General features: G+C 36.4%; 1 protein-coding gene across 7 annotated transcripts in view; it reads left to right on the forward strand.

Moving 5' to 3' along the window:
* The window catches only part of UBA6 (ubiquitin like modifier activating enzyme 6), a 98,752-nt gene that overhangs the window by 5,911 nt on the left and 65,791 nt on the right, over positions 1-27,050 (forward strand). For 2 of the 7 annotated variants that reach the window (XM_023737795.1, XM_023737801.1), the window contains exons 2-6: positions 1,388-1,450; positions 22,042-22,136; positions 22,674-22,702; positions 25,729-25,823; positions 26,361-26,472. In XM_023737795.1, coding sequence (XP_023593563.1) covers positions 1,388-1,450; positions 22,042-22,136; positions 22,674-22,702; positions 25,729-25,823; positions 26,361-26,472 — 394 coding nt within the window. Of the gene's footprint in view, positions 1-1,179; positions 1,451-16,937; positions 22,137-22,673; positions 22,703-25,728; positions 25,853-26,360; positions 26,473-27,050 lie in introns of those variants that run through there. The other 5 variants (XM_023737797.1, XM_023737796.1, XM_023737798.1 and 2 more) reach the window with 5 other exon arrangements.

A 27,050-nucleotide genomic window follows, 5' to 3' on the forward strand; every position in this document is an offset into this window, starting at 1 on the left:
GTTCTTTGGACATGTTATCAGGAGAGTCCAGTACCTAGAGAAAAACATCATGCTTGGTAAAGTATAGAGGCTCAGCAAAAAAGAGGAAGACCCTCGATAAGATGGGTTGACATGGTGGCTGCAACAATGGGCTCAAGCGTGACAACAATGGTGAAAATGACGCAGGACGGGGCAGTGTTTTGTTCTGTTGTATGTAGGGTCACTGAGTCGAAACTTACTCAACAGCACGTAACAACAACAACAGTTTTTGAATTTTATTCTAAGATTAAAGGAAATCCACTGCTAACAGTAGTTCTAAGAAGGGGAGTGACTACGTTTTAAAGTAACATTTTAAGAGATTCAGGCTGTTGTTATATCTAGAATAAGCTAACGGGGAAGGGCAATAGTAGAAATAGGGAGACTAGTTAGTAGGCCTTTGTAATAGTTGAGGTGAAATATGATGGTTTGGCCTGAGATTGTGCTTGTTTAAGTAGCGAGAAGTGATCAGATTTGAGATATCTCTTGAGATGCCTTTTGAGGAATCAGTGCTACTGCACACAGCAAACAACGTTTGTGATACCAGTTAGACATCAGAGTGCAGACACTGTTTTGGCAGGTGTATAAAATCTGGAAGTCAGAGAAGAGATCTAACAGGGAGAAATAAATTTAGTTATCAGCATATGGATAATATTAAATTTCATGAGACTGAATGAGATTATCTAGGGAGACAGTGTAGATAGATAACAGAAGAGCTCTAGGATGTGGCTCATGAGGCACTCCAACATAATTGCTAAAATATCGATCCATCAGAATGTATGTAGCAATGGTAAAACAACACCTGAAAGTAAAACAGTTAACTATGAATTCTCACCTTCCATGTAGGAGATGCAGGTTCAATTCCTGGCCAGAGTACCTCATGCACAGCCACCACCTGTTAGTGGAGACTTGCGTGTAGCTGTGATGCTGAATAGATTTCACTGAAGCTTCCAGACTAAGACAGACTAGGAAGAAAGGCCTGGTGGTGATATACTTCCAAAAATCAGCCAATGAAAATCCTAAGATTCACAAAGGTTGGATCCACAACCAATCATGGGATGGCACAGGACCAGGCAGCGTTTTGTTCCATTGTGCATGGGATTGCCATGAGTCAGGGTGGACTCAATGGCAGCTAGCAACAATAACAATTATAATTTTACAGTGCATGCAGGACGGAGCAAGCAATCATTGAATGTACTTTTGATACTTTTTTAAAATCTAAGTAAAGTAATGGACAATAAAATATGTCTTTGGTTTATAAAACTTCTAATAACTGGTAACTCTGATCCCGTGTACAATCGAATGTTCCAGTATAGAATATGAATGTTCAGTAACCATACTTGCTCTTATAAGTTTGTTTGTTTGTTTTCAGTACAAATACAAATTTGCCCATTGTGTCGACAGAATCTGTGGAGATTGATGATGCATTATACAGGTAAGAGCCTCATAGAAACAAACATTTTCCTCATTCATTGTTCCCAAGTAATGGAGTAGTCTGTTTGAAGATACTATTAGGCAGAATTTTGCAGATATATCCTAAGAGTATCTTCTCAAATGCAAATTAAGGTTTTTGCTTTTTTTTTTTTCCAATATGGTCTAAAAGCTTTAATATTTAAATCTCAGTTTCTTTAGTTTTAAGTGATATGACTAAAAATGACTTTGCTATTCACTAAAATGTACCTCTCGGTTTTGGACATGAGTACATAAATTATGTTCTTGACAGTGTAGGAGTGTCATGAAAAACAATCCATTTCACTTTATTTAGTTGTACAGTAGTATCAAGAGAATAAGATTTCTTCAATGTAATCCCGTTAACAGCTTTGTGTGTTTGCAGTATCTAGACAGTGGAGAAGTATTGTGTGATTAAAGAGCTGTGATTTGAATGGAATTTGGTGGAATTTTTTTTAACCGTACTTTTTTTTAATAAAGTATTGACATGGAAATGCTATTTTCAAAATTAAGGAAAAATTAAAAGCACATATGTTGCTATCACTCCTAAGAATTTTTTTTAATAATTGGAGTTGTTTGTATGGAAGATAGCATAATCCCAGTTTAAAAGTTAGATTTCCTTTCTTTATAATCATGAAAAATAGATTTTACGTAGGTAGAATTTGTAAGAATAGGCTTATTATGTATTTTCAATCCCTCTTTCTCCTTTTTTGTGTGGAATTCAGAATTAATTATGAGCACTTTCATGTCAGCTGATACATACTCCCAGGTATGCTGATTCCATATCCTGATTTATGCTGTACATTTAGAAAAGGAGATGGAAAACTAGCACGTAATTCTGTTTATGTGAAAATTGTTTTACAGTATGGTCTCCTGATTATAAAATGCACTTCAGAAATATAAACTCTTAATCTGTAATTATTATTAAAGTCCTTTTGGTCATGTTCTTCAAGGAATAACAAATGGCATCTCCTTGAAGGAGCAGGGCATTGGCTACTTTTATGCATTATTTAGTTATAAACCTTGTGAAAAAAATTATTATGGCCCTTCAGCACTATAATGCTGATTAATGAACATAATTTTTAGTACACTAGTCAGAGACTAAATTTTCCATGTACAATGCTATGTACGTAGGCTGCAATTGACTTGACTGAAAGTTTTAGAATATAGCTGGTCAACTGTTATTATCAGAGATAAGCCATTTTCTTTTACTTGGCAGAGTGTCTTTTGATATAGTTGGTTGCTCTTTGAATGCATGACTGCTTGCAAGCAATATATGATTGTTAACCAATGTACTTATTTAAATTTCAGTCTTTCCTAAGAATTTATCATTGTGAGAGTAGGAATCAATAAATAATAAAAGGTAAAGCCAGCAATTTGTATGGGTAATACTAGTGAATGCTAAAACAGTTGTTAGTTGCCGTCAAGTCAGCTCCAACTCATGGCAACCCCATGTATGCGGAGTAGAACTCCATAGGGTTTTCAAGGCTGTGACCTTTTGGAAGCAGATCATCAGGCCTGTCTGCTGAGGTGACTCTGGGTGAGTTCAAACCGCTAACCTTTCAGCTAGTAGTCGAGCACCTGCTAAAACAATTACTGACTTCTTATAAATTTTCTTAGTAGAAATTCAAATATATATTATAAAAGCCAAAATTAAATTTTCACAAAGAAGAACAATTTTGCTAGGTTTTAAAAAATTATTATTAGTGACTGAATCTAAAGCTTCAGGAGTTTTTTATTGTTTTGTTTTTAATACGTAAATCTACTGCTTAGTGCGTACTTGTATTAGAATCAGGACTTTGGACAGTGATTTTTCTTAGGGACAAGGCATGAAGCGAGGGCCCATAACCCCTGATCAACTCAGAGAAGAACTTGGTTAGGGAAGTAGATTCCAGAGTAAACTGAATGAAGGTAGAATAGGATGAAGATAGATTTCATAAGTTCTCTTTTCTCTCCATTCTCTTTCACACAGCCAAAGACCTCAGGGTTTTGTCTCTTGCTACAAGTCCAAATACATTACTGTAGCTTAAATATAGAATATGGCCCCAACTTACTTTTTTCTGTAACTGCTTTGGGTGTGCGAGACGAGTTTTACCTTATCAAGCATAGGTTATATTTTTACATCTCAATTGTCCCTTCCTATAGTGCCCTTTTGTGCTTCAAAAGCGCCTTCTACTTAATTCTTTAAGACTCACTCAAATGTCTTTTCTGTGATATTTTACCTGAGTTACTTTAATCCTTTCTAAAACACCTTATTTTTCTTGCTGTTAAAGTACTCTTCATGTTATCCCGTAGTGTTTGTTTACATGTTTATAAACTATGAGCTATGAGCTCCTCAAAGTCAAGGACCATGGCACAGTGTCTAACCCTTGCAACATTCTCATTAAATCATTATTGAGTAACTAGAACAAGACAGGAGGTTCAGATTGACTTGTGGTCTGTAAACCAAGACTAGATACACAGAGGCAAAACAAGATAGGTTGGTAGTTCAGTAACTGGACAAGAACCGAAACTACAGGAATCAAAGGATATGACAGAAAAGACTGGAAAAAGGTGTGCAAAGTACTAACAGTAGATGCTGATTCTAAAAAGGTACCTATACATTTCATCCTGAGAAAAAAACCAGTATCAGGGCAAGGTATAACATTCCCCTCTGCTGGATTCTGACATGGGGGAGCTTCAGTAAGAGGGTCTTTTACATCTGTAAAATACAGAGAACTAGAAGGATAGAAAAACAGAAAAGTTTCTCTTTTCTCTGGAATTAAGGCATTTTGAGCAAATAAGTATTTTAACAGACCAGATAAACGTAAATTTATTTTAACCTAAAGGTTAAAGAAGTGTAACTTTATGGCATGTTATATGTTGAGCTTTATAAGGTCAACAAGTGTTGTTTATTTCTTTCTAGATACTTTTATTGAAATTTAGTTAAATCTCCTAGGTGCAGTTTTTCCCAAAGACGAATAACTGATTCTCAGACTATAATTACTTCTAAACAATTAGGCTTTTCTTCAAAACTATACCAAAACCAGACCCATTGCTGTTGAGTCGGTTCCGACTCGTAGCAACCCTAAAGGACAGAGTGGAGCTGCCTCATAAGGTTTCCAAGGCTCTAAACCTTTACGGAAGCAGATGGCCACATCTTTCTCCTGAGGAGCAGCGAGTGTGTTCAAACCACCAACCTTTCCGTTGGCAGCCGAGTGGTTAACCTCTGCATCACCAAAACTATAACTCCTTAAAATTTACAGATTTTGGCTACTAATAGCTTTTAATATTTGTATATATATAAGTAAGGAGGAAATATTTTAGAGCAATATCAATACCCAGTTGAATGAAGTGCCTTTCTGAATAAATTTGTATTTTATTATTGTTCACCCTTGTTCACCCTTAAGCTTCCTCATAGGTATTAGTCAACTGAATCTGAACTTTTTCTCACAATCTAAAGTAGTTTTGGTTTTTTTTTTTTTTTTTTTTTGTTTTTTTTTTTTTTTTGACTGACTCCTATGGCATTCTGAGCCAGATCTCTATTTACTGGTTATATCTTTACTGCCTGCTAATTGTTGGGTAAGTTAGATTTGAGCCTGCTCTGCATATCTGGCCATTTTTTTCTTTACCTCTGAAGCTGTTCCTGAGCCTGCTGTACCTAAGATTTATCTGAAGAAGTGAATGAGCCCCAATTTAGGGCTCTACCCTTGGTTTTCTAACTCTATTTTTACCAAAACACCCTCCCTTAAAGGTAATTAGGGCTGATTCAAATAGTAAAATGGTACTCTAATATCTGTTTTTGTGTTATTCATTGCATATAGCTTCCTGTGTAGAGATCACTAGATCATTGTGAAAGAGGGGTGAATATGAAAGCAGAATCGGGGCATGTCTGGGTCCATGAATGTAATACCATCAAAACAGTACCAAAACCTGTGTTTATTCCAGTGGTTGTCAACTCTGCCTGCACGTTAGCTTTTTAAAAATACTGATGCCTGGTACAATTGTTTGCTATGGCTGCTGTAACATGTTACCACAAATTTGGTGATTAAAACAATGCACATTTATTCCCTTTCGGTTCTGGAGGCCAGACGTCCAAAATTAGTTTCACTGGGTTGAAATCAAGGTGTTGTCAGGGCTGCATGCTCCTACCAGAGTCTTTCTAGGGGAGAATCCATTCCCTTGCCTTTTCTATCTTCTGGTGGTAAAAGCACTCGGCTGCTAACCAAGAAGTCTGCTGTTCGATCCCGCCGCCTGCTCTACGGGAGAAAGATGTGGCAGTCTGCTTTTGTAAAGATTAAAGCCTTGGAAACCCTATGAGGCAGTTCTACTCTGTGCAGTAGGGTTACTATGAGTCAGAATCGACCCAATGGCAGTGGGTTTGGTTTTAGTTTTTAGAGCAGCATTCCTTACGGTTCTTGGTATGTGGTCCTTTCTTTCATCTTTAAAGCCTGCAGAGTAACATCATGCTTTAGTCCTCACATTGTCATCTTCTCTGTAGTCAAATTTCCCTCTACTTTCCTCTTGTAAGAACACTTGTGATTACAGTTAGAGCCCACCTGGATAATCAGGATAATCTCCCCATCTCACAATCCCCAATTTAATCACATTGACAGAATCCCTTTTCCATATAAGATGACATTTACAGGATCCAGGAATTAAGACTTGTCTATCTTTGGGGGCCTTTATTCAGCCTGCAACACCTGAGTACCACCTGTCAGAGTTTTAATGGTCTAGGTCATGATCATTGGGGTTGGAGCTGACTAGACTAACAGATGTACTCACTCTTCCTTCCTGGGTTTCTAAGATATTTCTCTGCTCCAACTGCAGTTCCTGTGATAGAAGTGATATTTCCTCTCTGGCTTCTGCTTTTAACTGCAGCCCTCAGCTGCTAGGTTTCTGGCTGATCCTCACATTTGGTAGTTCACTTTCTCTCTCCAACAGGCCAGAAAGTTATTTCAGAATATTTCAAAAAGAACTCCAGAATGGCTCTTCTCAACTTGCGCACATTTAATTCATGGAAACACTCATAGACATCCAAGCTCTGCAGCTGTTTTCCTTTATTTCTGCTCTGCCATCTGTTATGGATTGAACTGTGTCCCCCATGATTCCTGATACTGTGTGATTGTCCACCATTTTGTCATCTGATGCGATCTTCCTATATGTTGTAAATCTCATCTCTGTGATGTTAATGAGATGGGATTAGCAGCAGTTATGTTAATGAGGCAGGACTCAATCTACAAGATTAGGTTTTGTTTTAAGTCGAAGTCTTTTGAGATATAAAAGACAGAAGTGGGCAGAGAGACGGGTACCTCCAAGAAAGAAGCACCAGGAGCATAGCGTGTCCTTTTGACCTGGGTCCCTGCTCTGAGAAGCTCCTAGTTCAGGGGAAGATTGATGACAAGGACTTTCATCCAGAGCCAACAGAGAGAGAAAGACTTCGCCTGGAGCTGATGCCATGAATTTGGACTTCTAGGCTTCTAGACTATGAGAGAATAAACTTCCGTGTGTTAAAGCCATCCACTTGCAGTATTTCTGTTGTAGCAGCACTGGATAGCTAAGACACCGTGTCAGGTTAATATAGCCAGAGCTTCTCATTCTGGTCCTTGTGCTACTCCCCTTTGAAACTTTCTCATTTAGCTTGATGTGAGGGGGAAGTAATCCACTTCTTCCCCCCGCCTTTTATCTTTTAGAGGAGGGAACACCACATCACTCTCAACATCTTACTCCAGAAAACCCTCTTTCAGCATTTTTATTTTCTACCCTTTTTACAGGCTAGAATAGTTTCATAGTTACCACCAAAACCAAACTCATTGCTGTCAAGTCAGTTCCGACTCAGAGACCCTATAGGACAGTGTAGAACTGCCCCGTAGAGTTTCCAAGGCTGTAATCTTTGTGGAAGCATACTGTCACATCTTTCTCCTGCAGCGAGGCTAGTGGGTTCCAACTGCTGACCACTGCACCACCAGGGCTCCTTCACAGTTGTTAGTATGTCCTATATCAGCAGTCTAATACCTCACTTTAAAATGTGGTGGGTATTGGCACCTGTTACTCTATTCTCAGCCTTTGGAGTCCTTGGTTGAGACAGATGAGTCGTCTCTCCCTTCAGTAATAAATTCACTGTCTTTTTCCAGACCTTCACAACTACACTTGAAAGTGTACTCTCATCTAGTTTTCTTTGTATTTCCCTCTTGATCACTTCTTAACTCACTATAATCTGGCTTTTGCCCTATCTGTCCACGGAAATGTGCTCACTAAGGCCTCTTAAACCCGTGGCCATTGAGTTGATTCCAGCCTATAAGGGTTTCCAAGGCTGTAATCTTTATGGAAGCAGCTGTAGGTTCGAACTGCTTGATCTTTTGGTTAACAGCCGAGCACTTAACCAGTAAGCTACCAGGGTCCCTTACGACCTTCTAATTGCCAAATTTGATTGCTAATTTCCTTATCATGGCCTTTTATCAATGTTATACTCAACTGACTTTTCCCTTGAAATTCTCCTGACTTCTGGAATTACCAGTCTTTTTGAATTTGCCTCTATTCGTATGATTTTCCTTCTCAGACTTTTTCTTCGACTCCTTTTGCTTTACCAGCACAGTATGTCAGGTTCTTTAGGGTTTCTTTTTAGTTCATTCATTCTCATGATTTTAGCTATCTCTGTATACTAGTGATGTTTACTGTCTTTGCACCCTTCTCCTTCCAAGCTCCAGACCTACATTTTTAAATACTTAGGGGTAACTTAGATGTAAAACATGTAGATGTTCACCAAATATCTGGTACTTAGAGAAACATTTTTTGATACATTAAAATGAACATAATCTTTGGAGACAAACACGTATATTCACATCCAATCTTGACATTTATATGAACTGGAACTTGTTATTTAAATTTTATGCTCCTCTGTTTTTCTCATGTATAAATGGGAATAATAGTATCTTTTATATCTTGAGTAATGTCTTATTCTTAAAAATATTATGTAAAAACTGTTAATATAAAATACTTTTCAGCATGAAGTAGTGCTCAGTACTGTTGTTGTTACTCGCTTTCAAGCTGATTCCGACTCACGACAAACCCATGTGCAGAGAACTACTCCATAGGGTTTTCAAGGATGCCACATTTTGGAAGCACACAGCTAGGCCTGTCTTCCAAGTCACTTCTAGGTGGGTTCAAACCACCATCCTTTCAGCTAACAGTCAAGCGCTTAATCTTTTGCTCCATCCAGGAACTCCTGTACATACTATTGGATCCCTTTTCCTTTTTCCCTCCTCCAATTTTTAAACTAATTGCTACCACACCCACTCAGTAACCTAAGCTAGAAACTTTGCTGTCATCTGAGATTTATTACTGTTTCTCCTTCTCCAAAATGAGTTAAACTTTTGAATCTTTTCGATTCTTCTGTCTAAGCATCTCTTAATTCCCATTCTTTCATTCTCTTCCCCGCTGCATTTAGCATCTCTCAGTTGCACTGTTATAAATTCTATTATTTCTTTAAAGCTACTCTTATCTGTACATTCTTTCTTACAAAAAATATTTAAGAGAATTAAAAACTTGTTGTCGAGTTGATTCTGACTCATAGCAACCCTATAGGACAGAAAACTGCCCTATAGGGTTTCCAAGGAGCTGCTAGTAGATTCAGACTGCCATCCTGTCGCAGCAGCGGCGAATGTCGGGGCGGCGGAGACAGTAACCAAACACAACTCTTACAGAGAAGTGGGGCCAGGAGGGTCACTCTGAGGAGTCGACCCCAGCTTCAGTCCCAGAAGTTTATTTTATAGTCAGTACAGCAAACAGTGACACAAATAACAGAACAATGGGCTTTGGGTGAATAACAATAAGTTTCGGGCAAGGGAGGAGGAATTCAGGTAAACAAGCCAATCAGTAACAGGTTTGGAAAAACAAGTCGTGACAAGTCTCAACATGTTGGGGACAAGTCTCAACATGTTGTGCAGCATAGAGGCCTTTATACATCCATATTTTAATGGCACGTATCCCCACATCATCCTTTTGGTTAGCAGTTAAGCTTTTAACCATTGTGCCGCCAGGGCTCCTTAATGAGAATAATGTGTACTAAGTATAAATCATAAAAAATAGTGCCTGTCATGTAGTAAGCTCAGTAGTTTGTTAAATTGTTATTATTTACCCATGAGTCACGGCCATGTCTTTCTAGCCTCTCATCACGTCACTTTCTACCATTTTACTGTGTAATGTCCTGTTCTTTAGCCTTGTCAAACCTTATGTGTATATTGTCAGGGCCTGAGATTTGATTTTACCCTATTTACAAGCTAAAAGTTACCCTGTTACTGTTTCTTGGATATTGACAGAAGACATGAAGTTCCTGGGTCAGAGACAAAGGACTTTATTACTCACGGATCACCATGTATGTCAGTTCCCCTAGCCCCTAAGTCCTATGGGAATAATAAGACTACAATGAAATTTTATGTACAAGTCTTAAGGTACACATATGCTTTCATTTTCTCTTGGGTGAATATCTAGAAATGGGATGCCTGAGTCATATGGTAGGTGCATTTTTGATTCTTTAAGAAACTGTCAAAATGTTTTTCAAAGTGGTTCTACCATAATACATTCCCACCAGTAGTATGTGAGAGTTTAAGTTGCCCCACATGTTCACCAACACCCAGTATAGTCAGTCTTTAATGTTAGGCATTCTAGTGAGTGTATAGTTATATTTCATTGTGATTGTAATTTGGATTTCCCATTAGCTAGTGATCTTGAGTATCGTTTCATAGGCCTATTTCCCATCCATACATCTTTGGTGAAATGTCTCTATAAATCTTTTACTCCCCCTCCCTTTTTTTGGTGGGTTGTGTTATTAGTTTTAAGAGTTCTTACCTAGATTTAAGTCCTTTGTTGGATATATGGTTGCAGATATTTTCTTCTAGTTTGTGACCTGTCTTTTAGTTTTTATAAGTGTTTTTTTGCAGAGCAAACCTTTTAATTCTGATGAAGTACAATTTTTTATATAATTCATGATTTTTGTGTCCTATTTTAAATATGTTTATAAACCTCAAAGACTCTAAGATTTTTCTCCGATGTTATCTTTTTGAAGTTTTATAGTATTGGCTCGTAAATTTAGGTCTGTGATCCATTTCAAGTTAATTTTTATATATGGTGTGATTAAGGATCAAAGTTTATTTTTTTCCATATAGCTCTCCTATTGTTCCAGCATCATTTGTTGAAGATTATCCATTCTTCATTGAACTGCCAGAATCTTCTATTTCATTGATTTATATGTCTGTCTTTATAGAAACCCTGGTGGCATAGTGGTTAAGTGCTATGGCTGCTAACCAAAAGGTTGGTAGTTCAAATCCACCAGGTGCTCCTTGGAAACTCTTAGAGGCAGTTCTGCTCTGTCCTATAGGGTCACTATGAGTTGGAATGACTCGACGACAACGGGTTTATGCCAGTACCCCATCCTCGGTTCGCTTTCCGCTGTTTCAGTTACTCAAGGTCGGCCGCAGTCCGAAAATGTTAAATGAGTAGCATGATGAAATCTTGTGCCTTCCCGTTCTGTCCACCCAGAGACCACGTTCACATAACTTTTATTGCAGCATATTGTTATAATTGTTCTATTCTATTATTAGTTGTTATTGTTAATCTCTTACTGGGCCTAATTTATAAATTAAACTTTATCATAGGTATGTCCATACAGGTCAAAACATATATAGGGTTTGGTACTGTCCTTGGTTTCAGGCATCCACAGGGGTCTTGGAACATATCCCCTGTGGATAAGGGGGGACTACTGTATTGACTTTATAAGGGGGGGCTACCATGTTGACTTTGTATCGTGCAATCTTACTGAACTCAATAGTTCTAGTAATTTTTTTGTAAATTCCATAGCATTTTCTACACAAACAATGATGCTTGAAACTAAAGACAGTTTTGCTTCCTTCTTTCCAACCTAGATGCCTTTTATTTCTTCTCTTTCCTTATTCCAGTCCTTATAATGTCCAGTACAGTGTTGAATGGAAATGGCAAGGGTAGACATCTTCACCTTCCTAATCTTTGATAGAAAACATTTATTCTTTAACCATGGAGTATGATGTTAGCTGTCGTTTTTCATAAATGTCCTTTGTTGGGTTGAGGAAGTTCCCTTCTATTACTAATTTGCTTAGAATTTTCTTTTTTTTTTTTTAATCAGGGATGGATGTTGGGTTTTGTCAGATGATTTTTCTGCATCTATTGAGATGATCATTATTTTAAGTCTCTTCATATAGTGAATTACAATGATTGGTTTTAAATTATTACACCAATCTTACACATGCATTTCTAGGATAAATTCCATTTGATCATGATGTATTTTTGTGTATATATATTTGTCAAAATTTTGCTAAGAATTTTTCAATCTGGGTATGTGGGGAATATTGACCTAGAGCATTCTTTACTTGAACATTTTGTCTAGTTTTGTTCCCAGGGTAATGCTGACCTCATAGAATGTGCTTGAATGTATTTGTTCTTCAAACTTTACAAAAGTTTTATAGAATTGGTATTATTTTTTCCTTAAAATTTTGGTAGAATTCACCAATGAAGCTGTCTGTTCTTTGAGTTTTTATGTTTGCTTTTTGTGTGTAAGGGGGCATTTGTAACTACATATTCAGTGTTTTAAATAGATAAAGGGCTATTCACATTATACGTTTCCTCTTGAGTGAGCTTTGATATTTTGTGTCTTTCAATGAGTATATCCGTTTGTTTGACACACTGAGCACTAATGACAGAAGATCAGACAAGTTGTGGAATAACATCATGAACTTCATGAATGAAGAAAGCAAAAGATCATTAAAAAGACATGAAAGAAAAAAAAGACAAATGGATGTCAGAAGAGACTCTGAAACTTGGTCTTGAACGTAGAGTGGCAAAAGCGAGTGGAAGAAATGATGAAGTGAAAGAGCTGAACAGAAGATTTCAAAGGGCAGCTCAAGAAGACAGAGTAAAGTATTATAATGAAGTGTGCAAAGACCTGGAGTAAGAAAACCAAAATGGAAGAACGCACTCAGCATTTCTCAAACTGAAAGAACTGAAGAAGAAATTCAAGCCTCGAGTTGCAATTTTGAAGGATTCTATGGACAAAATATTGAATGATGCGGGAAGCATCAAAGGAAGATGGAAAGAATACACAGAGTTACTGTACCAAGAAGAATTGGTCGACATTCAGCCATTTCAGGAGGTAGCATATAATCGAGAACCAATGATATTGAAGGAAGAAGTCCAAGCTGCACTGAAGGCATTGGCAAAAAATCAAAAGTCTAGGAACTGACGGAATACCAATTGAGATATTTCAACAAATGGAGGCAGTGCTGGAGGTGCTCACTCATCTCTGCCAAGAAATTTGGAAGACAGCTACCTGGCCAGCCGACTGAAAGAGATCCATATTTGTGCCCATTCCAAAGAAAGGTGATCCAACAGAATGTGGAAATTATTGAACAGTATCATTAATATCATGTGCAAGTAACATTTTGCTGAAGGTAATTCAAAAATGGTTACAGCAGTGCATCAACAGGGAACTGCGAGAAATTCAAGCCGAATTCAGAAGAGGATGTGGAACGAGAGATATATTTGCTGATGTGAGATAGACTTTAGCTGAAAGCAGAGAATACCAGAAGGGTGCTTACCTGTGTGGATCATAACAAATTATGAATAACAATGTGTCATGGTTAAGATAGTATGTCAACTTGGCTAGGCCATGATTCTCAGTTGTATAATGTTGTGATCACTTCCCTGTTGAAATTTGATATGTGATCACCCCATGATGGAATCTGCTGAGGGATACCAGCAGGGGCAGGGCCTGTGGCAGCTCACCACCCCCTCAGCTTCATCTCTCTGCCCTCTGCCAGCTACTTCCTTCCTGCTCGCCTTGTCAAAGTTTTTGGCTTATTCCAGACCCAGCAGCTGCCTCTTGTTGTCTCATCTCCAGTTCTTGGAAGTTGAGCTAGCAGCTTACCTGTTGATCTTGGAATTTGTCCATCTTCATAGCCTACGAGCAAGGGTCCTGTTCCCTGACCTGCTGATCTTGGGTTCACCAGCCCCTGCAGCTACGTGAATCAGGAGAAACCTGGCGGTCTTGTCTGCTGATCTTGGAATTCGTAGACCTATACAGCCTGTGAGCGGGAGCCCTGCACTCCAACCTGCCAACCTTGGGTTTGCCAGCTTCTGTGGCTGTGTGAATTGGGCGAGGCCTCTACCCTGATCCACAGATTTGGGACGTTCTAGCTTCTACAATCCTGTAAGCTGTTTCCTCAATATAAATCTCTGTATATATATATTTATACGCTTTGGTTTTGCTTCTGTAGAGAACCAAGCCTAAGACACATTGCAAACAGTAGGAATTCCAAAACACTTAATTGTGCTCATACAGAACCTGTACATAGACCAAGAGGCAGTCATTCAGAGAGAACAAGGAGATGCTGTGTGGTTTAAAATCAGGAAAGGTGTGTGTCAGGGTTGTATCTTTTAACCATACTTACTCAGTCTGTATACTGAGGAGCAAATAAGCCAAGAAGCTGGACTATATGAAGAATGCAGCATCAGGGTTAGAGGAAGACTCATTAACAACCTGTGACATGCAGATGATGCAACCTTGCTTGCTGAAAATGAAGACAACTTAAAGCACTTACTGATGAAGATCAAAGACTGCAGCCTTCAGTATGGATTGGACCCCAACATAAAACAAATCCTCACAACTGGACCTATAAGCAACGTCACGATAAATGTAGAAAAAATTGAAGTTGTCATGGATTTCATTTTACCTGCATCCACAATCAACGCCTATGGAAGCAGCAGTCAAGAAATCAAATGACGTATTTATTGCATTGGGCAAATCTTCTGCAAAAGATCTCTTTAAAGTGTTAAAAGGCAAAGATGTCACTTTGAGGACTCAGGTGTATCTGACCCAAGTCCCAGGGTATTTTCAGTTGCCTCATAAGGATGCAGAAGCCGAACAATGAATCAGGAAGACCAAAGAAGAATTGATGCCTTTGAATTATGGTGTTGGTGAAGAATATTGAATGTACCATGGACTGCCAGAAGAACAAGCAAATCTGACTTGGAAGTACAGCCAAAGTGCTCCTTGGAAGTGCAGATGGCGAGACCTCGTCTCGCATACTTCGGTCATGTTATCAGGAGGGACCAGTCCCTTGAGAAGAACATCGTGCTAGGTAAGGTAGAGGATCAGCCAAAAAGAGGAAGTCCCTCAACAAGATGGATTCACACAGTGACTGCAACAATGGGCTCAAACACAGCAATGTGAGGATGGCGCAGGACAAGGCAGTTTTTCATTTTGTTGTACGTGGAGTCACTATGAGTTGGAACCGACTAGACAAACACCTAATAGCAACAACACCATTTATCTTAGTTGTTGAGTTAAGTAGCATAAAGCTGCTGTTAATATTCTTTGAATATCCTGTTTTACGTCTGTAGAATCTGAAGTGATGACCTCTCTATCATTCTTGATATTGGTAATTTTTTGTCTTCTCTTTTTCTTGATCAGTCTGGCTAGAGGTTTATCAACTGTATTGTCTTCAAAAGAGCCAGCTTTCGGTTTTCATTGCTTTTCTGTTTTGTATTTCATTGATTTCTGTTCTTTTCGTTTTGTTCTGTTTACTTTGAGTGTAATTTGTTTCTTTTTGTAATTTTTAAGGTGAAAATTAAAATTATTGATATTTGAAAACTTTCTTAACTAATATATCCATTTCATGCTAATTATTTCCCTCTAAACACTGCTTTCTATGCATCCCACATATGTTATATTTTCATTTTCATCCTGTTCCATAGATCTTATAATTTTTCTTTTGATTTTTTTGACTCATGGGTTATTTAGAAATGCGTTATTTAGTTTCCAAATACTGAAGGATTTTTCAGATGTCTTTCTGTTTGGGGTTTCTAATTTCATTCCATTGTGGTCAGTGAACCTACTTTGTGTGGCTTGAATTTTTTTAAAAATTTGTTTATTGCTATTGATTTTATGATACAGAGTATGCTCTATTGTTCCATGTTCTGTGTGCGCTTGGAAAGAATGTGCATTCTTCTGTTTTTATTGGAGTGCTCTGTCATTGTCACTTAGGTCAAATTGATTGATAGTGTTCAGTTGTTCCATATCCTTGCTGATCTTCTCTACTCTTTATACCAGTTATTGAAAGATGTTTATGTTATTAGTACATAGACATTTAGAATTATGTTTTCTTAATGTATTGACTTCTTTATCATTATGAAATAGCTGTCATTATCCTGATAATATTATTTTCTCTGAAATCTATTTGTCTAATATTAATATAGTCCCACTAAGTTTTCTCCGGATTAGCGGTAGCATGGTCTATCTTTTTCCATCCTTTTACTTTAACCTATTTATGTATTTATATTTAAAGTGGATTCCTTGGAGATAGCATATAGCTGAACTTTTTTTTTTATTCAGCCCAATAGTCTCTGTCTTTTAATTGGAGTATTTAGACTATTTACATTTAATGTGAAACGTTGATGCCATCTTAGTGATTGTTTTGTCATGTGTTCTTTGTTAGTTTTGCTGTTTCTTCTTTTTCTTTTTTTTTGAAAAATCGGGCATTTCTTATTCCATTTTACTGCATTGTTGGCATATCACTATCCCTCTTTCCTGTTTTTTTGTTTTTTTTTTTAGTGATTACTTTAGGGTCTATAATACATGTCTTTAACTTTATCACAGTATACGGAGTCCCTTATGCCTTGCTGTATAAAAACTTTACAACAGTATACAGATACAATACCCGAGTATATTTCTCCTCTCCCAAGATTTGAGTTATTGTTGTCTTCCATTTACTTCTGTGTGTGTTGTAAACTCATAATACAGTGTTAATATTTTTGTTTAAACAGTCATTTATATTTTAAAGTGATTTTTAACATAAGATTAAAGGTCTTTGTACTTACCCATATATTTGTCATTTCTGGTATTCTCCATTTCTTTGTGTTGATTCACATTTCCATGTGGTATTGTTTTGCTTCTGCCTGAATGACTTGCTTTAACATTTGTTGTAGCAAAGGTCTGCTGGCAGTAAATTTTTTCTGCTTTTGTATGTCTGAAAAAGTATTTATTTCACCTTTTTTGAAACCTTTTTTGTACTGGATATACAATTCTATGTTGACAGTTTTTTTGTTTTACTTGCAATATTTGAAAGATATTGCTCCATTGCCCTCAGACTTGCATTGCTTCTTGGGAGAAAGTCAGCTGTCATTCTTATCTTTGTTCCTGTATATATAATGTGCCCTATTTTCCTTGGTTGCCTTTAATATTTTCTCTTCATCCCTGGTTTTAAACAACTGTAATGTGCCTTGATGTAGTTTACTTCATATTTCTTGGCTTTGTTCACATCTTGGTTCTGTGAATTTATGGTATTTCTGAAGAAATTTTAACCATCAGTTGTTCTTTTTTTTTTTTTCCTTGCCTCCCCCTCCCCCCACCCATCTCCTTCAGGAACTCCAGTTTCACATATATTTGGGCACTTGAAGTTGTCCCGCAGCTCACTTATGCTCGGTTTATTTTTTTCCCCGTTTTTTAATCATTTGTATTTCATTTTGTAAAGTTTCTATTGCTATATCTTCAAGTTCAGTTCTGCATCTCCTTATCTGTCGATTCTATCAAGTGTAATTTTCATCTTGGATTTTGTAGTTTTAACCTCTAGACATGCTACTTAGATCTTTTTTATATCTTCCATATCACTCCTTAACATGCTTTTGCTTTTGACTACTTTCTTGAGCATATGAATTATATTTACAATAACTGTTTTAATGTCTTTGTGTACTAATTCTGTTACCTCTGTCTTTTCTGAGTCTGCGTCTATTGGTTGATATTTTTATTCATTACAGGTTGTGTTTTGCTGCATTTTTGCATACCTAGTAATTTTTAAATGCATGCCAGACATTGTGAATTTTATCTTTTTTGGATGCTGAATAATTTTGTGTTGTTTTAAATATTCTTGAGGTTTGTTCAGGGACACAGTTAAGTTACTTGCAGACTATTTGATTGTTGTAAGACTTTTAAGCTTTGTACAGGACCAGAGGAGACTTTAGTATGGGTCTAATTTTTCCCCACTACTGATACAATACCCGAGTGTTCTGTCTGATGCTGTGTATATTTAAGAGGTTTTCCACCGCTGGGGAGGAACACGAACTATTTTAGGCCCTATGTAAACAACAGGGGTTTTTCCACGTACCTTTTTCAGGTGGTTCTTTCCCCAGCTTCAGGTTGTTTCCTCATATTCATGTGCTGATCTGTACTTAACACTCAAGGAAAGCCCTCTACAGATCTTTGGAGTGCTCTCTGTAGCTCTCTGGTACTCTGCCCTGCAAATTCTCACCTCCTTTGATTGGCACCTCTGCCTCTTGAACTCAGGGAGACTGCTAGGCTCTGTCTCTGTCCGCCTGCCTGCACTGCAGCTGGAAGCTCTCCAGGCAGTAGCTCAGGCAGTCAGTCATAAGGCTCACCTCATTAGTTTTCCCTCTGTCACAGATTACTTTCCTTAGTATCTGTTGTCTAGTGTCTGAAATCACTTCTTTCATTTATTTTTTCCAGTATTTTAGTTGTCTAAGGCAGGAGGGTAAATCTGGTTCTTGTTACTTCATCATTGCCAGAAGTGAAAGTCTTAGGCGTACATTCTGCGTCTCTGATGTGCCATTCTTTTTACCCAGACCTAGAATAATTTTTCTTTCCTAATTGATTTTGAACTCCAGTTATTTCTTCAGATTTCAAGTTAGATGGACCTCACTTACAGGCTTCCATGACTTCCAATGATAATTACTTTCTCTTTATTCCATGTTACCATAGTTTTGGTATTTATGTATATTGTACTAAATAATATTGCAGAATCATTTATTTGTCTTTCTCTGTAGCACTTCATATACTTTCTACTAAGTATTTTATATATTCTATCTTACTTAATTTTATCTTCAGAATACCCATATGAGGTTGTTAACTACTGTGATCTGTGCACAGTGAATCTCAAGCCAGTACCTGGCTTGAAAATAGGTACTTAGTAAATATATGAATGCGTAATGAAGATAATTGAAGTATATCTAGAAGAAAGAGATTAGAGTCTTGAAGGGGACTCAAAATGATGTAATGTTTAGAATTGTTTAAGGAACTGGAGAAGCTTAGCCTGGACAAAGAGGACTCTGGAACCTGAATACCATCTTCAAATGTTTTGAGGGGCTGTCTCATCGAAGAGGGATTAGACTAGTTCCTTATGGCCCCAAGGAGGTAAAATTAGGACTACCAGGTGAAAACTATAGGGAGATATTATACCTTCATAAAAGGAGAATTTTTGATAGGGCTCTCTAAAACTAGAGTGGATTGCCTTGGTAATTTCTTTTTGATGAATACATTCCCTACTATGCTGCTCGTCCACTTCATAGCTGTAATATAACAATGCTGAACTTGAAGTTATACTCTCAGCTCTTTATATTGTTTACTAACACAATTCAAAATGTCTCATGCATTGCCTGGCACAGAGTGGACACTTAATTAGTACTCTTCCCCTTGGTGGACAAACATTAGAAAAGTAAATGATTTAGATGACTGCCGAGAATCTGAGATTGTATGATTCTTTGGGAAACCTTGGTTCATATATCTTAATTTTATTATTTCCTTTATATTTTCTTTTTGTCATTTATAACCACATTTATGTAATGATTATTCATTATTTGCTTAAGTAATCTTAAAAATAATTCATTAGAAGGATAAGACTGAGAAGAACTTATTTTTAACATAGGTTTGTGGCTGTGAATATAGAAAAATGAATTCAAATCCTCTACTCGAATAGCATAAAAATGTTATTCTTGTGTGCCATTTCAATCCTTTTATTAATTCAACAGATTGTTATTATGTGCCTATGATGTGCCAGCCTATGTTAGTCACTGGGGATACAGTGGTAAATAAGGCAAAGGCCCTGCCTCAAGGAATCTGCAATCTCCTAGGAAAGATAAACAGTGAAAATAAACTGTGATGAGTGTTACAGTAGATTGAATGTAGAGTGTTATGGATGTACGTAAAAATTGAGATTCAGCACTATCTTGAGAAAGAATGGGGGATAAGCAGAAGCATCATGGGGGAAAGTGCATATATAAGCTGAGAGCTGAAGGATGAGTAGGAGTTATTAAGGCGTAAAAGATGGGAGAGAGGAATACTTCAGACTAAGGTCTAAAGGCCAAAGAGAACATACCACATTTGGGCAATTGGAAACATTTAGTCATGTAGTGCACTTGGAGCATGGAGTTTGATACCGGTGTGGCAGAAGATGAGACTAAAGAGGTAAGCAGGGACTAGATTACAAATGGTCTTATGACTCATATTAAGGAGTTTAGACCCTATCCTAAGGAAAATGGGTAACCACTGAGGTTTTTAAAGTAGGAGAATAATTTGACCAGATTTTTACTTTAGAAAGAAGCACAGTGATGATTATCTTTCTTAGTAAGAAGTTAAATAAGTAATATATAAAACTGAAAAATCAAGAAATAGAAGTATAAACTTGTTATTTAGAAATAAAGGGGAAAATATTAGAAGAAATAGCTAAAAGAATTGAGAGTAGTTGTCCTTGGGGAGTGGGAATCAGTACGGAAGAGTTAGGGCAGTGGACTAATGTTTTTCTCTTTATAAACCTGGTAGAATGATTTAACTTTCTTAATCTACATGCAGTGTAGCATAGTTGTTAAGAATATGGATGGTAAGGCCAGGCTGCCTGGATGAAATCTTGCCTCTACTGCCTGTAAGTTACTTAATTTCTCTGTGCATAAGTTTTCCTATCTTTAAAAACAGGAATAATAATACTAATAGAACTAATGAAGGGTTTGTGAGCATTAAGTGAGTTAATACATGTACAGTGCTTAAGACAGTGTGTGGTACATAATAAACACTGAAAAAGTGTTGTTATTATTACAAACCAGGCACTCTTAAGTACTGGAAATACAAGGAAAAATAGACAAATTTACAGTCATGGGGAAGATTTTAGTAATCAAGAGAACAAGCAAAGAATCATCACAGTATAGAAGATTTAATCAACATGATTATTAAAATTATTCTAATGCACATATGAAGAACATTGTACCCAACAACTGTAGAATACACATTCTTTTCAAGAACACATGGCACATTTGTAAAATTGACTGAAGAAATTCTCAAATCATACAGATCATGATGTGTATTCAGAAGGCATTTAAGCCAGAAATCAACACAAAGGTTAACTAAAATATTCCCTATATAATTATAAACATAAAAGTACACTTCAGATTAACCCAATATTAAAATATTAATCATAATTGAAGTTAGAAAATAATAATGAAAGTGCTACATATCAAAACTTGGAATGCTGTTAAAGAATAGTAAAAGTTTCACACGTGTATTTTAGGAAAGAAATAAAGGCAGTAAGACTGTATAACACACTGGTCCATACTTAACCATAATCGATTTTCAGAAAATGTTTGATGAATAAATCAGTTTTTTTACTTTCTGAAACAGAAATATGAAGTACTAATATAAAAAGAAAAGTCTAAGTTTTGTCGTATTTTGTAGGGAATATGAAAGGAAATAAAGATAGCTTATGTTTATATAGTTTCTTCTGACTAGAGAAGAAACTGCTTTTTAGACTTTTATATTGAATATGATAAGCTAAAATAGAAATTAGACAAATTTTTTGTGTATTAAACAAGTGTGTGTATGTGTGTGCATGAGACAGAGAATTCCAAAAGGAAATACTTCTAACTCAAGGGTTGTGGAATTATTTATTATTTATACTGAATTCATCTTTCAAATGATTTTCATAAGAATCCATTGGAATGTCCATTATCTTCAAGGATTGGTATAGCATCAGCTTTTCCACTGTTGTTTCAGATAACTTTCCAAGCTGCCAGTATGTATTTTTTGTTTTTGAAATTCCATTCTAATACTGTCTTGTGGTATTAAAATGCGTGACTTAACAAGGTCCCGTATGTACTTTATCAGCTTTCACATTTAAAACCAAAAACCAAACCCATTGCCATCAAGTCAGTCCCGACTCATAGCGGCCCTATAGGACAGGGTAGAACTGCCCCATAGAGCTTCCAAGGAGTGCCTGGTGGATTCAAACTGCTGACCTTTTAGTTAGCAGCCGTAGCATTAACCACTACGCCATCAAGGTTTACATTTAAAACAACATTCAAAACTGCTTCTCTCTAAGCTATCTGAATTCTGAGAAGAGAACAAGTTTTTTGCTTCAGAAATTCTGTTTATACTGAAAGTTTTAAAGTAGAGATGACAAACAAAAAATACTTATAGGGGCCACTGAGGAGTAAATGAAAGGAGCAGGATGGGAGCTGTGGTAAACTTTAGAGCACTTATACTCTGCCCTGCTTAAACAAAGCAACTCTTAGTCAGCTCTGGCTGTCTGTGGCCATGAGGGAACATGGACCATGGTGCCAAATCTTCAGAATTTTCAAAAAATGTCATACGTTTGGCAGTTAAGTCTGAACACTGTAAGTCATCTAAAACAAATCTGTGACCAGGATCCATCCCAGACTATTAGTTAACAAACAACTTTAATGGGATATTTAATTTTAATGAAATCTTTTTTTTTCTTCGTTGCGTTTTACATATAGTCGACAGAGGTACGTTCTTGGAGACACAGCAATGCAGAAGATGGCCAAGTCCCATGTTTTCTTAAGTGGTATGGGTGGTCTTGGTTTGGAAATTGGTAAGCAGTATTTTGATATATAATTTTTTGTAGTACTTTTGAGGAACATAAAGTAATTTATAGAATTTAACTCATTTCTCTTGTATTTCCTATAAAAGGAAATTAGATCGAGAAGTTTGATAGCATTCAATATTGATTCTTTTAGCAAGACAGTTTCATAGTACTGTTAAGTTATTCTGTCAGCAATCAGTAATGCTTATTGCTTCTCTTTTTGTGATGTTAATAGGCATTAATGATCATTTCCTGTATGCGTTAAATCATTGTGGTAACACTCATACATATATTCATAGAAACAAGTCTGGATGAATACGTTGAAATTTCAACAGTGATTATCCCAAGATGGTGTTGATTGCGGAAATTTTTATGTTTTCCTTTTTGTTTATCTTTGTATTTTCTAACTTCTTACAAGGAACTTATATTTCTTCAATAGTAAAAAAGTTAAAATTATCTGTTCAGAGATTTGTCCAAATCTCCCTGAAGACATGTCTGATACGCATTCCTAATATTGAGCTATTCATTTTTCTCTTTCCTTTATAGCAAAGAATATAGTTCTTGCAGGGATTAAGGTAAGGGAGTAAATATCCTTGGTAAGAAGAACCATTTGTTCTGAACATTAAAAACTTTTGCTTATTAATAGTGATAATATTGTTTACCCTCTGGCTTAATTACTGTTTTCTTCATTTAATATCAAAATTGTTTCAGTGCTCTACTTTCCTCTTGTTAGAAATTTTATATTTTGAAAAATTTCAAAAATATACAAAAGTAGAGAGACTAGTTTAGTGAACCGCCATGTACCCATCACGTAGCGGCAGTTATCAACTCATGATCAAATTTATTTCATATAATCTCCTTCCCATTCTGTCTCCCCTACCATGTTATTTTGATGTAAATCATAGGCATTATATCATTCTTAAATATTTTAGTATATGTCTCTAAAATATACAGGTACCTTTTAAAAACATAACCACAAGACCTTTTTCACACCTAAAAATGTAACAACTCAGTAATATCATATTAGTTATCTATTGCTGCAGAAGTTGGTGGCTTAAACAGCATTTATCATCTCACAGTTTCTTTGGGTCAGGAATAGGATACAAATTAGCTGGGTCCTCTGTTTTAGGGTCTCTCACAAAACTGCAGTCAGGGAGAAATATGCTTCCCAAACTTGCTTGCGTGTTAGTTAGCAGGGTTCAGTTTTTCATGGGTTGTTGAACTGAGGATCTCTGTTACTCACTGGCTGTTGTGCAGAGGTCACCCTTAGTTCCTTGCTATGTGGTTTCTCTGTAGACAGCTCACACACAGCAACTTACTTCATCAGAATAAGCTAGCAGAACAAGTCATAATCGTTTTGTAACCTAATCTCAAAATTAACATCCCATCACCTTTGCTGTATTCAGTTAGTTAGAAGCAAGTCACTTGGTCCAGCCCACACTCAAGGGGAGGGGATTACATAAAGGCCCAAATGCCAGGAAGTGGGAAAATAGCTAGTAAGAGTTCAAATTTTCCTAATTGTCTTATGAAATATTTTTTAAAGCTTGCTTTAATCAAGATCCAAGTAAAGTCTGTACACCTTCTCCTCAGTTATTAACATGGTTATGTTTCAAAGGCTAGGTTGTTATGGGAAATTGGTGTTATGTGAAAATGGAGGATGACCACATCATATCACAGAATGGCAGATGACTACATCATTACATAACTGCTACAGTACATCATTGCATAACTGCCAAGTTATATCATTGCATAACTGTCAAGTTGCATCATTACATAACTGCCAAGTTACATTATTACATAACTCCCAAGTTGCATCATTACATAACTGCTAAACCACTGAGAATCATGGCCCAGCCAAGCTGACAAATAACCTTAACCATCAAAGCCAGTATTAACTCTTGCCTCACACCTCAGCATTCATTACTGCCAGACATACATTGTTAATGTGCAAAATAGTCGGATAGCAGATTTTTTAGTATTGTTGTAAATGTGAAATGTCCGATAACGAGATGGTCGATAAATGAGGAGAAAGTTTATCGAGCTTGCTTTCTTGCAATCTATAGGTTTCTCTTCCCTGATTTTTTTTTCCTTGAAATTTATTTGTTAAGAAACCGGGTCATTTGTCACATTTACCTCTGCTTCCGTGTTTCCTGTAAACTGGTAGATTCAGAGAATCAGATTTGGATTTGATTGTTTTCACAAGACCATTTTATAGGTGATGTGTTCTCCCATCATGAGACAGTGATATTCTGTTGTCCCTCTTTTTGTAACTATTGTTAGCCATTAATGATCATTGCTTAGATTCATTATTTCATTGGGGCAGCAGTAATATTCTAATTCTGTCATTCTTCATTTATTAGCTGGAATAGTTTTTGAAAGAAATTTTCTACTCATCACTTATTGGTTTTGCTAAAGTGTAGTTTGCACATGTTTGAAAGACAAGATAAATATTTATTTTTTCCCCTTTACCAGTTTTTAAAATAAGTAGTTTCCTGTCATCCTCCAACAGTGACCAGTGAGCATGCATGTATGTATGCATGTGTGTGTGTTTGTAATTATAAACTCAGATTTAAACACATGTAATACACTTAATCTGGTGTAGTTGTTACCCTCATTGATGCTCAAATCATTTCACCTTTGACTGTTGGAATTCTATTCAAGTTTTTGAGTCCTTTTGACACAGCTCCAGTAGACTTTGATAGTTAAACAGTTTGTAAATCTTTTTGATGCTAGAATATTCATCATGAGTGAGCACTGCAATTTCTGAGTTTCAAGTTTAGGGTTGTAAGGCACTGCTAAAATTTGGGATTCACATTAAGATTATAATAATGATGAACACTTGATTGTTTCCAGTCTTTTGTTAGTACAAGTAACGCTGCAGTGAATACCCTTATGTATAACATCTTTTGTATTTTTCAGTGTCTTTGGGATGCAGTCCTAGAAATGGGGGTCTGTGTCAAAACATAAATATACATGTCATTTTACTATATTGCCCAATTCCTTTCTGTTGATGCTGGGCCTCTTCATGTATTCCCACCAGTAATGTATAATGGTGCCTGAATCCCCTCACTCTCACCAATAGAATATATCGTCAAACTTTGGGCTTTTTGCCCATCTGACAAGTGAGAAAAAAGGTACTTTTATGTCTCTTATTCTGAGCAAGGTTGAACATCTTTACATATTTTCAAGGTCCGTGTGCATTTCTTTTCATTATAATTCATGTTCACGTATCTTTGCCTTTTTCTTTAAGATTTGTGGCCTGTGATATAAATTAAAAATATTTTTTTCCAGTTAGGTTTTTTCTTTGAACATGGAGTATTTTGAAATGTATATTTGAGTTTTCTTTATTTTTATATGTTGATTTTTATGACATATTGCTTTCCTAAATTTAAATTCTCTTACTGGTTGAAGTAGTTTTTCCACTTCTGGACTTTTCCGATATATATATAGTCGTATTATCTGCATCCTTTCCAATTGTATACCTTTAATTACTTTCTGTTGCCTAATTACAGAGGATAATACCTTCAATACAGTGTATTGGAGATAGTGAGCATCCTTGTCTTATTCCTGACTTTAACAGATACTTTCCTCTTTTTTGAAGGCACTTACAATTCATGATACAGAAAATTGCCAACCATGGGATCTAGGAACCAACTTCTTTATCTGTGAAGATGATGTTGCTAATATGAGAAACAGGTGAAAATGAGACATTTTGGTGGATTATCGTAAGATTTTCTTTTTACTCTCTCACTTATTTATAGAATATTTTCTGTATTCAGAACATCAGTAAGTCATAGTTAATTCATCATTCATCATAAATTCTCACTACTATGCATAAAGATTGGCGTATGCTTATCTAATCATTTATATTTGTCAAATTTTTGATACATACAGATTGCTATCTAGGAATGAATTTCTTTAATATGGTTAACAAAGGTCTTAAGTATTAGCTGAGTCGTTAAAAGACTGAGGAACTTTGAGCTTGGAACTATAAGGGTATACTTTGGGATTGTGTAGCTTCCTATGGAATATGGCAGTGTGCTGCATCTTAAGATTGTAGTTATTTATAAAAATAAACAAGTCTTGGCTTCTTCCTTCTTCTACAATTTATTGAATTAAGTTTCCACTGAAATTTTGTACCCTGTCATGTTCCTCTGATGCCATTAAAGTTTGAAAGATTGATTATATAAAACAAAAGAATAGTAAAGGTCATTTATTTATTTTATTTTTTAGAGCTGAAGCTGTACTTCAACATATTGCAGAACTAAATCCATATGTTCATGTCACATCATCTTCTCTTCCTTTAAATGAAACCACAGATCTCTCTTTCTTAGATGAATACCAGGTTGGTACTCTTAACAAGGCAGGAAAAAGCAATTCAGTATAATCAAGAGTTAGTGAATATAACCAACAATAGAATTAAACCTCTAAAGAATTTCAGATAATAGAGATAGAGTGTTGTTGTTAGGTGCCGTTGAGTCAATTCTGACTCATAGTGACCCTGTGTATAATGGAAGAAAACATTGCCTGGTTGTGTGCCATCCTCGCACTTGTTGGCTATTGTCCATTGTTCCCACCACTGTGTCATTCCATCTCATTGAGGGTCTTCCTCTTTTTCACTGACCCTCTACTTTACCAAGCATGATGTCCTTCTCCAAGGATTGGTCCCTCCTGATTAAACAAAGATTTCCGAAGTAAGTAAGATGAAGTCTTGCCATCCCCACTTCTAAGGAGCATTCTGGCTGTCCTTCCAAGACAGATTTGTTCAATTTTCTGGCAGTCCATGATACATTCAATATTCTTCGCCAATACCATGATTCAAAGACATCAATCAATTCTTCTTCTGTCTTCCTTATCCATTGTCCAGCTTTCATGTGCATATAAGGCAATTGAAAAATACCATGGCTTGGGTCAGCCACACCT

The sequence above is a fragment of the Trichechus manatus genome, unplaced genomic scaffold, assembly GCF_000243295.1.
Source record: "Trichechus manatus latirostris isolate Lorelei unplaced genomic scaffold, TriManLat1.0 scaffold00108, whole genome shotgun sequence".
Classification (NCBI taxonomy): Eukaryota; Metazoa; Chordata; class Mammalia; order Sirenia; family Trichechidae; genus Trichechus; species Trichechus manatus.